The sequence below is a fragment of the Chinchilla lanigera genome, unplaced genomic scaffold (assembly GCF_000276665.1).
Source record: "Chinchilla lanigera isolate Chin_1 unplaced genomic scaffold, ChiLan1.0 scaffold00008, whole genome shotgun sequence".
Lineage (NCBI taxonomy): Eukaryota > Metazoa > Chordata > Mammalia > Rodentia > Chinchillidae > Chinchilla > Chinchilla lanigera.
In genome coordinates, this window is record NW_004955409.1 from 25992313 (window position 1) to 26007224 (window position 14912).

The 14912-nt window shown below is 37.8% G+C and overlaps 1 protein-coding gene across 2 annotated transcripts in view; it reads right to left on the reverse strand.

Annotated features, from left to right (window-relative positions):
- The window catches only part of Srp54 (signal recognition particle 54kDa), a 39126-nt gene that overhangs the window by 15087 nt on the left and 9127 nt on the right, over positions 1 to 14912 (reverse strand). The window contains exons 1-4 of one of the 2 annotated variants that reach the window (XM_005376934.2): positions 8166 to 8325; positions 5919 to 6029; positions 3243 to 3334; positions 2885 to 2969 (exon numbers count right to left, since the gene is read on the reverse strand). In XM_005376934.2, coding sequence (XP_005376991.1) covers positions 2885 to 2969; positions 3243 to 3334; positions 5919 to 5996 — 255 coding nt within the window. In that variant the 5' untranslated portion in view covers positions 5997 to 6029; positions 8166 to 8325. Of the gene's footprint in view, positions 1 to 2884; positions 2970 to 3242; positions 3335 to 5918; positions 6030 to 8165; positions 8326 to 14912 lie in introns of those variants that run through there. The other variant, XM_005376933.2, reaches the window with a different exon arrangement.

Genomic DNA, 14912 nt, shown 5'->3' on the forward strand with positions numbered 1-14912 from the left:
ACAGGGTCTCACTATGTGTGTGTGTGTGTGTGTGTGTGTGTGTGTGTGTGTGTGTGTTTTGAGACAGGGTCTCACTATGTAGTTCTGGCTGGCCTTGAACTTACTATGTAGCCCAACCTGGCCTTGAATTCATGGAGATCTTCCTGCCTCAGCCTCCAAAGTGCTGGGATTACAGATGTGCGCCACCACACATGGCTAGCAAAATCTGTTTTAAAACGGACAACCACTCCTCTTCCTCCTAGATTCTTCAGTATGCTGATACTTCCCTACATTCATCCCCACTGTCTTCATCTCATAGCACAATCACTCAGCTGTCTGGACCCATTAGTTGAGCATATTTTTAATGAAAAACTCTTACAAATTTATCTTCTCTTCCCCCTATCCTTTAGAATAAAAGTTTTTAATTTTGTGGTCTGAGGATTCCTTATAATCAGGGTAGTTGTAAAGGTTAGCTGCAGTGTGGGAGCTGAAACCATATAAGCTTTCCTACTCTGTTACGTTAAAGTCTATGACTCTCTCCTGCACTTGGCATGGATCTTACACTGCTGCACGAGTTTGTAACTTCACATATCCATCATTTAGAAAACACTAGTCACAGTTATGCAAATCTCCCACTGTTCACAAACGACACTCTACCACATCAAAAAACTTTTGTTAATGTCAATATTAATTTCATCAGAAGAGTATTGTGACACTGTCAAACTCATGGTAGAGATAAAAGTTCCTAGTTTACATTTGAAAGCTCAAGTTTTATCACTAGTCACAATACTGTCAGTTATTTTCCTTAAAGTAACAGGTTCATATCACTTTGAAAAAAATGACTGCCAGTGGGCATGGTGGCACACATCTGTAATCCCAGCACTCAGGAGGCTGAAGCAGGAGGATCATTGTGAGTTCAAGGCCAGCCTGGGCTTCACAGTGAGTTCAAAGCCACCCTGAACTGCATATTGAGATGCTGTCCCAAACCCATCCCCACTCTGAAGACTGCCAAATGCCTGAATCCGAAAAAGCACAGATTGTATGTCTACTGCTTGTTCAAGTAAAAAGGGTTGTATGACAGCAGCAGCTATCTCAGTTTGCAATTAAGCAGTCACACATGGGCCTTCCTATCAATAAGGCAATTATGAAATTTCAGTGCGTCAAAGGACTTTATGTATACATCCCATTTCTCTATGCAATGAAAAGCATAAAAAAAACTTGTCAGATGTGATTTTTCTGCACAAAAAAGTGGGGCTATCATCAGGTAATGATTGATACTAAAAAAGAAAAACCTCAGAGAGGCTCATCCATCAACTAATTTGTAATAAAGGGTTACTCTTTGTAACTTAAGTTTGATCACCAGTACCACCACCACCACCACCAAAAAAAGGCAAATGATGTCCTGGTATTATAAAAACATTTTAGCTCTCTCATGCCCCACTTCTCTAGACTATAGACATGTTCTGTACACAGACTAGCTTAGTCATCTCTGCTGTCGGCAGCATTTGCCACACTGCCTGGAGTAAAGCAGGGCCTCAACAAGCTTCTTCAGGAAGCTCCTGATGCTCAAGAACTGCCTGTAGAGAACAATGCTAACAGTAAAGATTCCTGCTCATCCTGTTCTGCCCTCAGGCACTAAACAGCAAACACAATTACTAAAAATAACTCAATAAGTCCCACATAAAGAGTCTGGAGATTAGATGTGGGTCTGTCACTAGGTAACTAGATAACTTTTCTCAACCACAAACTAAGCAGCATCAACTAAACAAATCTTTACCTCTTAGAGGTCTGAGTTTTGTTTTTTTTTATTAATTAGCCTACTAAACTAAACTGAAGTGACACGGTTATCTGAGATAACTGGACTTTCCCAAAATACGTATCAGCAGTGATACTAAAAAAGTAAATGAAAATATTTGTATGATGTAGGGAAAAATATTAATAAACCACTAGAAGACATCTGTTGCTCTAAATTTTTCTCTGACAATTCCTTCCTTTTCTTTTTATTCCTTTTATTCTTTTTATTTCTTTTTACTCAATGTATATTTTAAAAGCTCTAATGCTGAGTGTGGTGGTACATGCCTGTAATTTCAGTACTTGGGAGGCTGAGGCAAGAGGATTGCTCCAAGTTCAAGGGGCTACATAGTGAGTTCAAGGCCAGCCTGAACTACATGGCGAGACCCCATCTCGAAAAAATGAAAAATAAAATAAAATTAAAATTAAAAAACACAAAATAAAAGCTCTAAGATCCTCACCATACTTCACATGACAATAGCACCAATAATAGCTCTAAGATGAGTCAGTGCAAAAGGCTATATTTACTACTTGAAAACAAACGTACTAATTCAAAATTGCTCATAATCTAGGTAAGATGTAGGATATTTGGGCTTTATAAAGAGAACTCTTTATACAATGACAAGTGTATAAAAAATACTTGTCAGGTGTGATTGTCCTATACAAAAAAGTGGGCCTGGGGCTGGGGATTTAGCTCAGCGGCAAAAGCGCCTGCCTGGCAAGCGCAAGGTCGTGAGTTCGGTTCCTGGTACCGGAGAAAAACCAAAAAAAACCAAAAAAAAAAAAAAACCAAAAAAGTGGGCCTATCATCAGGCAATAGTTGCTATTAAGGGAGAAAAACCTCAGAGAGGCGCTTCTAGCAATCTGTAGTGAAGTTCTTCTCTTCGCAACTTGCTCTGACTTTTTTGCAGGGATAGTACCACTTTATATACTTCACAAGTCTGTAGTCAATAAAGTCTATAAAAACAGTCTGCTTTAGAAAAATTAATAATTCTTCAATATTTTAGTTCTAAGAATGTTTAAAAGCATTCTGACACAGTATTCATTTACTGTTCTGATATACTTTTATTCCCTGAGTCTAGAGAACCATAGCACAATCTTGATATACTTTTACCTTTACAAGTTCTTTAAATACAGCATGCTGAATCATTTTTCTTTTGTTAAGACCAGATGCCATCTCTTCAAGATCAATAGCAGACCTTTATGATAGTGGTATTTGGGGTAGGAAAGAGGAAAGTCAGTTAGGACACTTAAAAAGCTCTGTTCCACAAAATGTAAGATTATCCAACCACTTGTATTAACACATCCAATTATTACTACAGATTTATAAAGACTATGCCATAAAGAACTATACCATAAAATATCTGATGCAAGACTTTAAATTTTTCAAGGCTTTCAGTTGAAATTAAATTTGTCCTCCAATAAACTAAACTTAGTTCTGCTTGTTCTTTTATCCAATTCATTCAACTTACTTAACATTTTCTCTTAGTTGCTTCACTAGTTTAATATTAACATCCGCTTCCAGTAATGCTGTACATACTTCTTTTAGCATAGCATTTAATACCTGTAAATAAACAAATAAAATTTTAAAGCACTCAATGTATTTTTTATTTTTTTTTTGAGACAGGGTCTCACTCTGCAATTCAGGCTGGCCTTGAATTCACTATGCATCCCAGGCTGGTCTCGAACTCATGGCAATTCTCCTGCCTCAGCCTCCCAAGTGATTACTGGGGTGCACCACCACATCCAACATTGTATTATTTAAATTATATAAAAAACAGTGGTGATCAGTTATCATATATTTTACCACAACTTAATAAAGATAAAAAACAGTACCATAGCTGGGGATTTAGCTCAGCGGCACAGTGCCTGCCTGGCAAGCGCAAGGTCGTGAGTTCGATTCCCGGTATCAGAAAAAAAAAAAAGAAAAGAAAAGAAAAAACAATACCATAATATGGAATTAAAGTCTTTAGTTTTTAAGAGAAAACATTAATATCCAGTCCTCTTGTCAAAATATGACATCCCACATAGTTTTATGCTACCAACTATTAATCACTACAATTTTATTCCTACATTAAAGTAGTAACAGAGAGAAAATGGGGAGGAGAAGGAAAAAGAATTAAGATGTATTAGTACGTGCTCCAACTCCCCACAATGAAAGTAATCATGTACTGCAAATGGGTACTAATAAAAATCTTTAAAAATTAAAACAATAAAGTACTACCACAATAATATCCAAGTAAAGAAAGTTATTATACAGTGGATGGTGCCAGTAATGTTTTCTATGACGCTGGAGAGCTCTAACACTAATAGGTAGTGACACACACTCGCAGTATCTGTTTTCTTAACTGGACTACCATAAAGGAAAATGCAACAGAAGAAAATGACCAGTCTTACCATTTCTTCTGACAGCAAAGGAATAAAGGTGGAAAGAAAACCATCCAACACTAACAACTGTCTATCAGACTTCATCCTACGTTTGTTTGCTTGTAAGATGGTATGGTTAAAAGATCATAAAGTCTTAAGAAAATATGAAGCTTTAGCCCTCATACACCGAAGTGCTTATATGACTGAATATAAACTTTACAAGGGAGAAATTTTTGTGTATTTTGCTCACTGCTTTATCAGGGGTGCCAGCAAAAAGGCTGGCAAAAATGTAGGCCCTTGAATACTTATTGAATAAATTCTCTCCTTCAACTCACTTCATAAGCCCTACAGATACTTCTCAGGCTTTTCTACTATTAAAGGGGTCTGATAAAACTGGAATGGATCTTTCCTTATTGCGGTTTCTCTTTGTTATTTTGGTAGCAGAATAAAACCAGTCAGGAAGTTGCCTAATTCAAGAAAGAGCTATGATTCCATTTCTTATCAAGCACTCCTTAGGTCTCCTTTTTCTCTACTATTAACGCAAAGAGAATAGGGACTGCCTAACAGCAGAAACTTTGGAAAGCTGTTGTTTTATTTATTGTGTATTACAAGAGTATGATTTAAAACTTTTTTTGGGGGGGGGTGGTTGCTACAGATCAAATCTAGAGGCACTCTCCCACTAAGCTACATCAGCAGCCCAGTTTTATTTTCTTATCTTATTTTTAAATTTATTTTACTATTTTATTTCATTCTGGGACAAGATCTTGCTAAGTTGTCCAGGTTGGCCTCCAACTTATGATTCTCCTGACTCTGCCCTCCCAGCCTCTTGGATTACAGGTGTGTGCTACTGTGCCCAGCTCTGGTTTCTTATTCAATAAAAATTCTTCAAAAAACCTTGGATAAAGAATTAGGAAAAAAATATTCCAATAAGTAAACATGTGAAACTTTTTGTTTCTATTAATGAGAGTTAGACTTAAGTGAGTTTTAAGATGGTCTCAAAATTATTTAATCTCATTACTTTGCTAATGTGTTGAAACCAAATTTTGTATGAGAATTTTTCTCAAACCTCCAAGTTAGAAAGTGGTTTTATTAGTTCATTTAATCTTTAAAACCATTTGCTATTTTCCTATCTTTGATAAGAATCTGAGACTGACTTGCCCAAATTTATATCACACAGGCACTAAGTGGCTAAAGTGTGACTATAACCAAAGTCTTCTAACATGAAATTCAATACTCTTTCCATTCCTGCTGCCAAATACAATGTACACTTGTGGACTATATCATCTCCTTTCAATTAATAAGGCATAAGTAAGATACAAGAGAAAATAAGCCATTAAAGTAACCAGGAGCAAAAAAAGAACAAAGAAAAAGTATCTTAAAACAATAAACCCAGGAAGAAGAGTATTTTGGATATCAGTGGTCATTTTACACAATCTCCAAAATACTGCAGATTTCAGAGAAAATGAATCAAATTAATCAAGATGGAAATAGCAGCCTTTCATAAGAATGCTAATTGTCACTAAGAAAAGCCAGAGAAACACATGCCTAGCCAAGAAGACGCAAGCTAATGACGTTATCAGTCAAGATTTAAGTTATTTTCAAAAGAAATGTTACTTTTACACATAAAAATTTTGTCATTGATTTCTCAAAAAAATTAATGCTGTGTCTTCAGATTTTTATCTGTATAAGTACAGTATTAAATCTATATAAAAATAGTTATTAACATCTACTAATGCAAATGAGGATGTACAGTTATACATATCTCATAGTATTTTACATACCTCTTCATTGATAATGGTGGCATTGCTCAGTGAGCGTAATGCTGATGTTATTTTTCTTCCAAGATCTGCTAGAACCATCTTGAAGGTTTTAAGATGTGCTTACGAGGAACTCTAGAAAGAAAAAAATATAAATTGAAAACAATCAATTTCATTTCCATTGAAGACTTCTAAAGAAAAATATGTTTGAAGTTCAAATTGAAGTAGTCTAGTGTTTAGATACTATGATTTCAACTGCAGCTTTAATATACCCATATCCAAAAGACAAAAAGGCCCATTGATAAAAAATAAAAAAATAAAAAAATTTAAAAAGGCCCATTGATTACAATGTCTTCTGTTTGAATATTTAATTAGAACTCATATATGAATCAATAACGTGTCAAGTAATACCCTTTTTGAGCCAGGCATGGTGGGGCACTACTGTAATCCAAGCACCCAGGAGGCTGAGGCAGGAGGATCACCCCAAGCTTGAGGCCAACCTGGGCTACACAGTGAATTCAAGGCCAGCCTGGAATACACAGGAAGACTGTCTCAAATAATAACATCATTTCTGGAAATAAAGACATAATCCCAAATATGTTCAATACTTGGGAATATGAACAATTAATGTACCATGCATGTTTTTATTTGTTTATTTTTTTGTTGTTGTTTATTCTTCTTTACATGCCTGCTTTTATTAAATAAAAAGAGAAAAAGAGGTAGAAAAAGAGGTAAAACCTCCATGAATATTATCTAATTCCTCACATTACAGAACTCTGCACTATTTTGATTCTTATTCCTAAGGGAAAAAAGAAGGAAAAATATTTTAATAAATGACATACTTTTTCTAGCACAAGGTAAAGCAACCATTGAGGTACTCACTATATGACAGGCACTGGACTGTTACTCCACTCCATTATTTCATTTTATTCTTCCAACCACCAAGGGAAAAGATATATTATTACTCTTCCCACTTTGAAGCTACTCCTGATTCCAATTATAAAAATAACTTCAAAAATCCTTTCTAGCTCTAACATGTTATGATTTTACACAGTATATTAATGTACCTATTACATGTAAGGATGTAAGAACCCATAGATAATGTTGGGTGTGGAGTGCACACCTATAATCCCAGCACTCAGCAGGCTGAGGCAGGAGGATCAATGTGACTTTGAGGTCAGCCTGGGCTACCACATAGTCAGTAAAAAAACAAACCAGACTAAGAGCCAGTAAAAGCAAGTATGATTAGCATCCCTGTCCTCAAAAATGCTTATTAGCTGGTAAGCCAAGGCACACTAATGAACAGCAAAATAAATACTAAAAGAGCCCTCCACCTGCCTTCAGAGTGAAACACTGGCTGTGCCTGGGACCGGCCTGCCAGTCTTTGGACCACACACCAGCCTGCCAGCTCATCTTGCTGATCTAGGAACTCGTCAGCGTCTCTTCCTGCCTGCGCCAATTCCTTACAATAAATGTCTATTTATCCGACTCTCTCCCGTCACCCTCTACTGGTTTTCTTTCTCTCGAGACACCTTACAAATTACTAGTGAATTAATGTTCAAAGCTAGGAATAAAGGCCAACTGTCAACAATGATTCCTATAAAAATCCAAAGGAAGAGAAACTAATTTTAGGCCAAGGTAAATAGAACAGGATTACTGGACTTTGCTCCTGAAATATGGGTAGAATTTGGACAAATGGAGGAGGACAAAAGAAGTCTGACAAGTGTGAGATGACATAAGCAGAAACAGACACGTGAAAGCCGGGGGCAGACTTAGGCCTCACATACGCAGCCTACTTACATATTACTAAGTATTATCTGGGGACAGTAAACAAAGTCTCTGCTCAGAACAGAGGGCTACATAGCTGAAATAAATAAAGGGCTCTGAAAACCAAGTTTAAGAAATATCAACTATCCAATATAAGAATATTGGCCAAAAAAAGTTAACTGTTCAAACTGATTGCTGCATAACCCTTTCACACTAATCTAGTTTAATTTAGCAACTAAGATTATCCAGACTCTGTCTTGTCTACACAGTACACAGGACATTAAAAATGAGAGACAGGACCCAAACAGCTGCCTCCCAGGGAGAGTAAAAGAGGATGGAAGAGGCAAAAAGTGAGAAAGTGCTTGAGGGCATAACACTGGCAAACAGATTTCCCAAGCTGACCTAGAAACTACATATAACACTTCCACTCAAGTAAAATTTAATAATTTCGAAGTTAAAATGATTACTACTAACACTTGATGAAATTGAAAAAAAATTGCTTACCACAAGTTTTTTACAATTACATGGTTAATCTGAAAGAGCAACTACTTCATGGAAAAGATCAGGATTTATTTTTTATCCCATATTCATTAAATAAAATAATTAGAATTTTCATGGAGGAAATAAGATTCACACGTTTCAGGTGATCTCCTTCACCACTGTGTTATCAGAGGAAACAGAATCCTACCAGAAGTGGCAATCTATTTATGACAGCACAATTTACTTTTTTAGAGGACATGTCATAAACAGATCCTCCCTCATTTTCAAAGCTTACATACACTACCTAACTCTTAAACATAAAACTCTCCATATGAAGTGGCTCTTTTAAATTTAAAAGAAAACTGACATTCTCATACACTTTTCCTTATAGACATACGCACTTATTAGCATACTATAAAGTATTTTTCCATAGAAACACTTGGAACTGCAGGGCATGGTGGCACATGCCATTTGGGAGACTGAGGCAAGAGGATCGCAGAGAGTTTGAGGCCAGCAGAGGACTAAGAACACCTGATAATACCTTTTACCTATAGTGTTTTCCTTACAATTCCAGGGGGGTACTTCTGAAAACTCTGGTAGTGTCTCTAAATTTTAATTTTGCTTAAAACCTCAATGACCCCCATCATCACGCAGAAGTAAAGTGGGCTGCAAGGCACCCAAATACAAACCCACACACACAGACACGCTCACGTATAATCACGCCGACGTCCCTGTTGCTGCTGCACCTCAGCCTCTCAGCACGGGCTGGCACACTCTTCCCTGGCTGCGAACACACAGCAGCTCCCGGCGTCACTTTCAGATAACACGTGCCCTTCTCAAGGAGCTCTTCTCTACTCACTCATCCAAAACTGCAGTCTTTCCTCCTTTTTTTCCTCCTCATCCTTCTATTAACTGACATGATTTACTGAGACTATTAGTGGTCTATGAGCCCCCTACATATTGATATGTAAGCTACATGAGGCAGAAATTTTTCTTTTTTGCCTTCTCCTGTGAGCTCACTGCTTTACCTACCCCCAGTCTTATACCGAAAGCCCTTAATAACAATGAACGTTATGAATGAATGATATATTTAAGATCTTTGGAAAAAAGCAAGAGTAGGAAAGCAAAGTCGTCAAAGGCATTACAAATACCTCTTAAGGCCATTAAAATAACAAACCAAAAGATGTTCAAGAACCTAAGAAACTGATTTGCACATTTAATATTTATTTGTCATTACTTTTTTTGCAGTACTGGCGACTGAACAGTCTTCACATTTAGCTACATATCCAGCCCTTTTTCTTCTTTTGAAACGGTATCAGGAGCTGATAAATTGTCCAGGACGGGCTTGAATTTGCGTGATCCTGCTCAGCCTCCTAGAATGTCAGCGTCAGAGGTGTGCATCCTTCTAACTTTACAGAATTTCCCTCCTTACTGTTCAATAAGATACTGAGTTTCCCCGAAAATTAAGACCAGGTCTTATAGTAATTTTTGCTCCAAAAGACACAATGGGGTTTATTTTCAGGGACTTATTTTTTCATGTACAGCAATCTATATTTATTCATGTACAATAATCTACCTTTACTCATTTATTCATGTGTAACAATTTACATTTATTCACTTACTCATATACAAGAATCTACATTTATTCACATGTACAAATCTACATTTATTCAAATACAGACATGTCATCTGCTTCTGGAAAATCATAATTCTCCAAACCCCAAATTGTGGCGTGAAATTCTTGCAACTCCATTTCCTGTAGAATTGTTGGTCCCAATTTCTCTCTCTTTTTTTTTTTTTTTTTTTTGAGACAGGGTCTTGCTACGCAGTTCAGGCTGGCCTTGAACTCACAGCGATCCTCCTGCCTCAGCCTCCCAAGTGCTGAGATTACAGGCGTGTGCCACCACGGTCCCAATTTCTCATGTCCAGAATACAGCACTCCTTAACCAAGCACTTCATGTCCATGTTGCCTGCTAGGAGTGCAATAACAACACTGTTGCCACAGAGATTTTATTCCATCAGTTCTTCACCAAATCAGGGCCTGTTGCAGGCCAGGCTTCACCAAGTTTCAATTAAATTAAGTATTAACTGAAGACTTCTGAGAGTGGCAACAAAAACGACGACAGTTAAGAATCAGGGGAGGAAGCACCAAGATAGGGCAGTGGTGCGCAGCAGAGAAAAAGCCTGTCTAGGAGTCACCATCCAAACGCTGGATTATAGCAATGTGAAGAAGACAAGAAGGAGGGAAGTGGGTCCCCTGACCCAGGAAGGATCTGAAGCATGAACTGAAGCCCTCAAAGAGACTGAAGAGAGAAATTTCAACAAAGAAAGTAGCCAGCAGTGCCTTCTCCCCTGATACGGGACTCACTTTGCAAGAGGAGCAATTCAAACCTATGGACACACAGTGACTGCTGGTGACCCCAGAGGCCTCCATGGAAAGACACAGCAGTGGAAGGAGCAGCAGTCATGAAGGACTGCACTAGGTTGGGGGTAAGTGCTGAGGACTCAGTTGTCCACACAAGAGAAAGACTAGCCAGGAGCTATCTTGGAGAGGGGCCAGCTGAGCTCAGAACTCAGAGTGGCTGCTGGCTCCATCTATTGGATCCCACCTGAGCTCAGGCCTGAGGAAGGTGTGCTGACGGCAGCAGGCCAAACAAGTCTCGTCTCAGGCAGAAGGTGCAGGCTTGCTGAGGTTATCCACTACCCCACCAAAAAGCTCCTGCAGGCTTGCTGTGATAGATCAACATGGACTCTGTCTCCAGACACTGTCCACCGGTGACAGCAGAGATAAACCTGGAAGTGGACTTTTTCCTCTCTCTTCTTTGTTGTGGTGGTGGTTATGTTTTCATTTTTTATTTTGTTTTCCTTTCTTCTCCTTTACTGTCTGAGCTTGTATTTACAGGAGTATGAATGTGGTTTCTAGCCTCTTTCTGGCTGTGGGTCTGTTCTGTTCTCTTTTTTTATCTCTTCCTCCTCTCCTTCCCTCCAGTCTTCTGCACCAGTGTCCCCAAGTTACTGTGATCTCCCTTTGTCCTTCAGCCTTACTTCTAATGTCTCCCCTTCTTCTACTTCTTTATTTTCTAACTCATTTTAAATTTTTACTCCTGAGGGCAACTGACATATTAAGGACTTGTGTATTGCATATAAATGTCTGGTTTGCTTTAAATTTTGTTAAATAACCACAAATCTAGCTCATATAGTTAAAGGTGGAAAATTAATGGTTACCTCAGTTTGTCATTTTCTAGGCTGTGTTTGATGCTACTGTCATTGCTAATGGCATCACTATAGCCAAAAGTTATGTAACTGTATTGTTCTTTTCTTCTTCTTCCTTTTCTTTTTTTTTTAAGGAGCCAAGAATCAAACTCAGGACCTCATGCTTGCCAGGCATGTGCCCAATTGTTCTAAATGGCTTTTTCCTGATATCCCAAGACTGACATTGACTAAGGGTCACAGAAACTACTACAGCACAGTGCCAAACCACCAAAGGTTGGGACAAACAGGCAGCAACTTCTCATCCCCAGCAAACTGAAGACAAGGAACTTGCAACAGACTCAAAACCAAAAACCAGCTACACCTGGAAGATACCAAATAGAAGTAGTCATTTCCTAAGAGTTCTAAATACTAGCAAAAAGGAACGAAGCATATGCCATTTGCAAGCATCAACCCAGAAATTAAACTTAAAAAAAGAAAAGAAAATGAGAAGACCTTGGGCCAGGCAGGGTGGCAAATGCCTGTAATCCTAGCACTCGGGAGGCTGAGGTAGGAGGATCGTTGCAAGTTCAAGACCAGCCTGGGCTACAAAGTGAGCTTAAGGCTGGCCTAAACTGCATAGCGAGACCCTGTCTCAAAAGGACAAAAAACAAAACAAAACATGAAAATGAGAAGACCTTTAAACAAGATGCAGCCCCAAACATCCACTTCACCAAAGGCAAACCCAGGGGACAATGAGGCGCACAATCTGAAAGCTACCCACCCAGCCTCTCTGAAGTGGTAACAACAAAGCACTGAATGAGGTTCTAGAAAAATCAAATCAGAAATAATTTCTCAGATAACTGCAGAGATGGTGTCCACAATGAGAATCACATTTAGTGACTCTCAAGCAGATACACACAAAAAAATAGAGGAGCATAAAAAAATTATGGGAGCCATTAATGCTCAGCAAAGGAAAGAAATGGAATCCATAAGGCAGATTCAAGCAGATATCCAGGACAATAAAAATTCCACTCAGAATATCTGCAGCGGATTAAGACATCTGAGGACAGGATCTCAGATATAGAAGACAGGCTTGTATTTAGCAAATATGAAAAGAATGATTCCTTAAAAACAGCCAGACACCATGACAAATCAATTCAGCAGCTGTTAAATGAGGCAAAGAAGAATAACTTAGGATTGATTAGAGTCTGTTGGGAAAAAGGAACCCTTCTCCACTGTCGGTGGAAATGTAGAGTGGTGCAAAAACTTTGGAAATCAGTGTGGAGATTCCTCAAAAAACTAGGATTAGAGGTCCCATTCACCCAGCTATTTCCCTGCTGGGTATTTTCCCAGAAGAATTAAAAACATCTTACCACAGTAAGATGTTTGCTACACTTAATATAAGTGCACCCATGTTTACAGCAGGACAACTGGTCATAGCTAAATCTTGAAAACAACCCAAATGCCTACCAAACAAGGAATGAATAAAAAAGATGTGGTACTTTTATACAATGGAGTACTACTCAGCTATAAAGAAGGATAAACTTTAGGCATTTATAAGAAAATGGATGTAACTTGAGTCCATACTCATAAGTGAAATAAATCAGTCTTGCATATGTGAACATCATATTGTTTCCCTAGTATAACAAGGTGAAAGAGTAAATAAGACCCAAAATGTACAACGGATATTGTGAAATGGGAAGAAACTGCTCAAAAGTAAAGAAAAGCTGGAATAGGGGCAAGGAGAAAAGATGGAAGAGGAAAGGAAAAATAAATAAGCAAATAAATAAATGAATAAATATATAAATACACAAACGATAGTTATACTACTAATAGCTATTAGTTCATTGAAAAGAAAGGCTTATGTCTATATTGTTTGATCAATTTTTCATGCCTATATTTGTAATATGAGCAACAACTTTGAAGATAACAATACACAACAAAGTAACCATAGTTACTCTCCTACAATATGGTCCTGAAATTTCTACCATTTTTCTTTTATTTTTCTTTTTTTTGTTTTGTTTTGTTTTGTTTTGTTTTTCTCCAATACCGGGAACTGAACTCACAACCTTGCGCTTGCCAGGCAGGCGCTTTTGCCGCTGAGCTAAATCCCCAGCCCCTATTTTTCTTTTCTTTAAAAAAAAAAAAAAAGACTGATTAGAGTCAATGAAAAAGCAGGAGATAGCACAAATGATACTTAAAAAAAAAAAAAAAAAAAAAAAACCTCTTAACAGACATCATGGCAGAAAACTTCCCTGGTAGGGAAAAAGAATTTGATATACACTTCTATATGAAGGCATACAGAACTCCAATTAAACACAATTTTAAAAAATGTACAGCCAGGATATCATACTCAAGATTCCACAAATTCAACACAAGAATAGAATCTTAATAGCTGTTAGGGAAAAGAAACAAATCACCTATAAAGGAAAGCCCAGTAGAATCACAGCTGACTTCTCAGCACAAACCATCAAGTCAAGGAAAGCTTAAAGTATTTCAAGTTCTAAAGGACAACAATGTTCAACCCAGATTGATGTACCCTGCAAAACTATCTTTCAAAAGTGATGGAAAAATAAGATACTTCCATGACAAAGAACATCTAAAACTTCATGACCACTAAACTAGCACTCCAAAATGTTTTGAAGGACATTCTACAAAGAGGTAACAAGGACTACAATTCTGTGAACCCCAACAGAAGGAACCCAATAGGCAAGGCAAACAATTAAACAGAGGAAAAGAAAGGGGGAAAAAGGGGGGAGTCAACAACAGGAAAATAAAATGACAAGGGTAAGTCAATACATATCAGTTATAACCTTCAATATTAATGGTCTCAAGTCACCAATTGAAATACAGACTGGCAGAATGCATCAACAAGCAAGATCCCGGGCCAGGCGTGGTGGCACACGCCTGTAATCCCAGCACTCAGGAAGCACAGGCAGGAGGATCCTTGCAAATTCGAGAACAGCCTGGGCTACAAAGTGAGCTCAAGGTCAGCCTGAACTGCATAGTGATACCCTGTCTCAAAAAGACAAAAAAAAAGCAAGATCCAACAATATGCTGCATAAAAGACTAACATTTAATTCAAAAAGAAATTCATAGGCTGAAAGTCAAAGGATGGAAAATAATATACCATGAGACAGGAACCCAGAAAAAAAGGGGGTAGCTATTCACCTTACAGACAAAGTCAATTTCAAGTGAAGACTGATTAAGAGGGACAAAGAAGATGACTACATCCTTGTACAGGGAACAATCAAAGAGGAAAGATAACAACATGAAAAATCAAATAAGCACTACTACAACTGTAATGGGGGCCTCAATATCCCACTATCACAAACAGATCAAGTAGACAAAAAAAATCAAAAATGAAATATTGGAACTGAACCAAACTTGTGAACAAACGGACTTAGTAGATGTCCAGAGAGTGTTTCACCCAACATCAGAATACACATTCTTCTCAGCTGCACAAGGGATGTTCTCCAAAATACACTACATACTAGCTCATAGAACATACTTAAGTAAATGCAAAGGAACTGAAATTATCCCATGCATATTTCAGACCATAGTGCAATGAAATTGGAA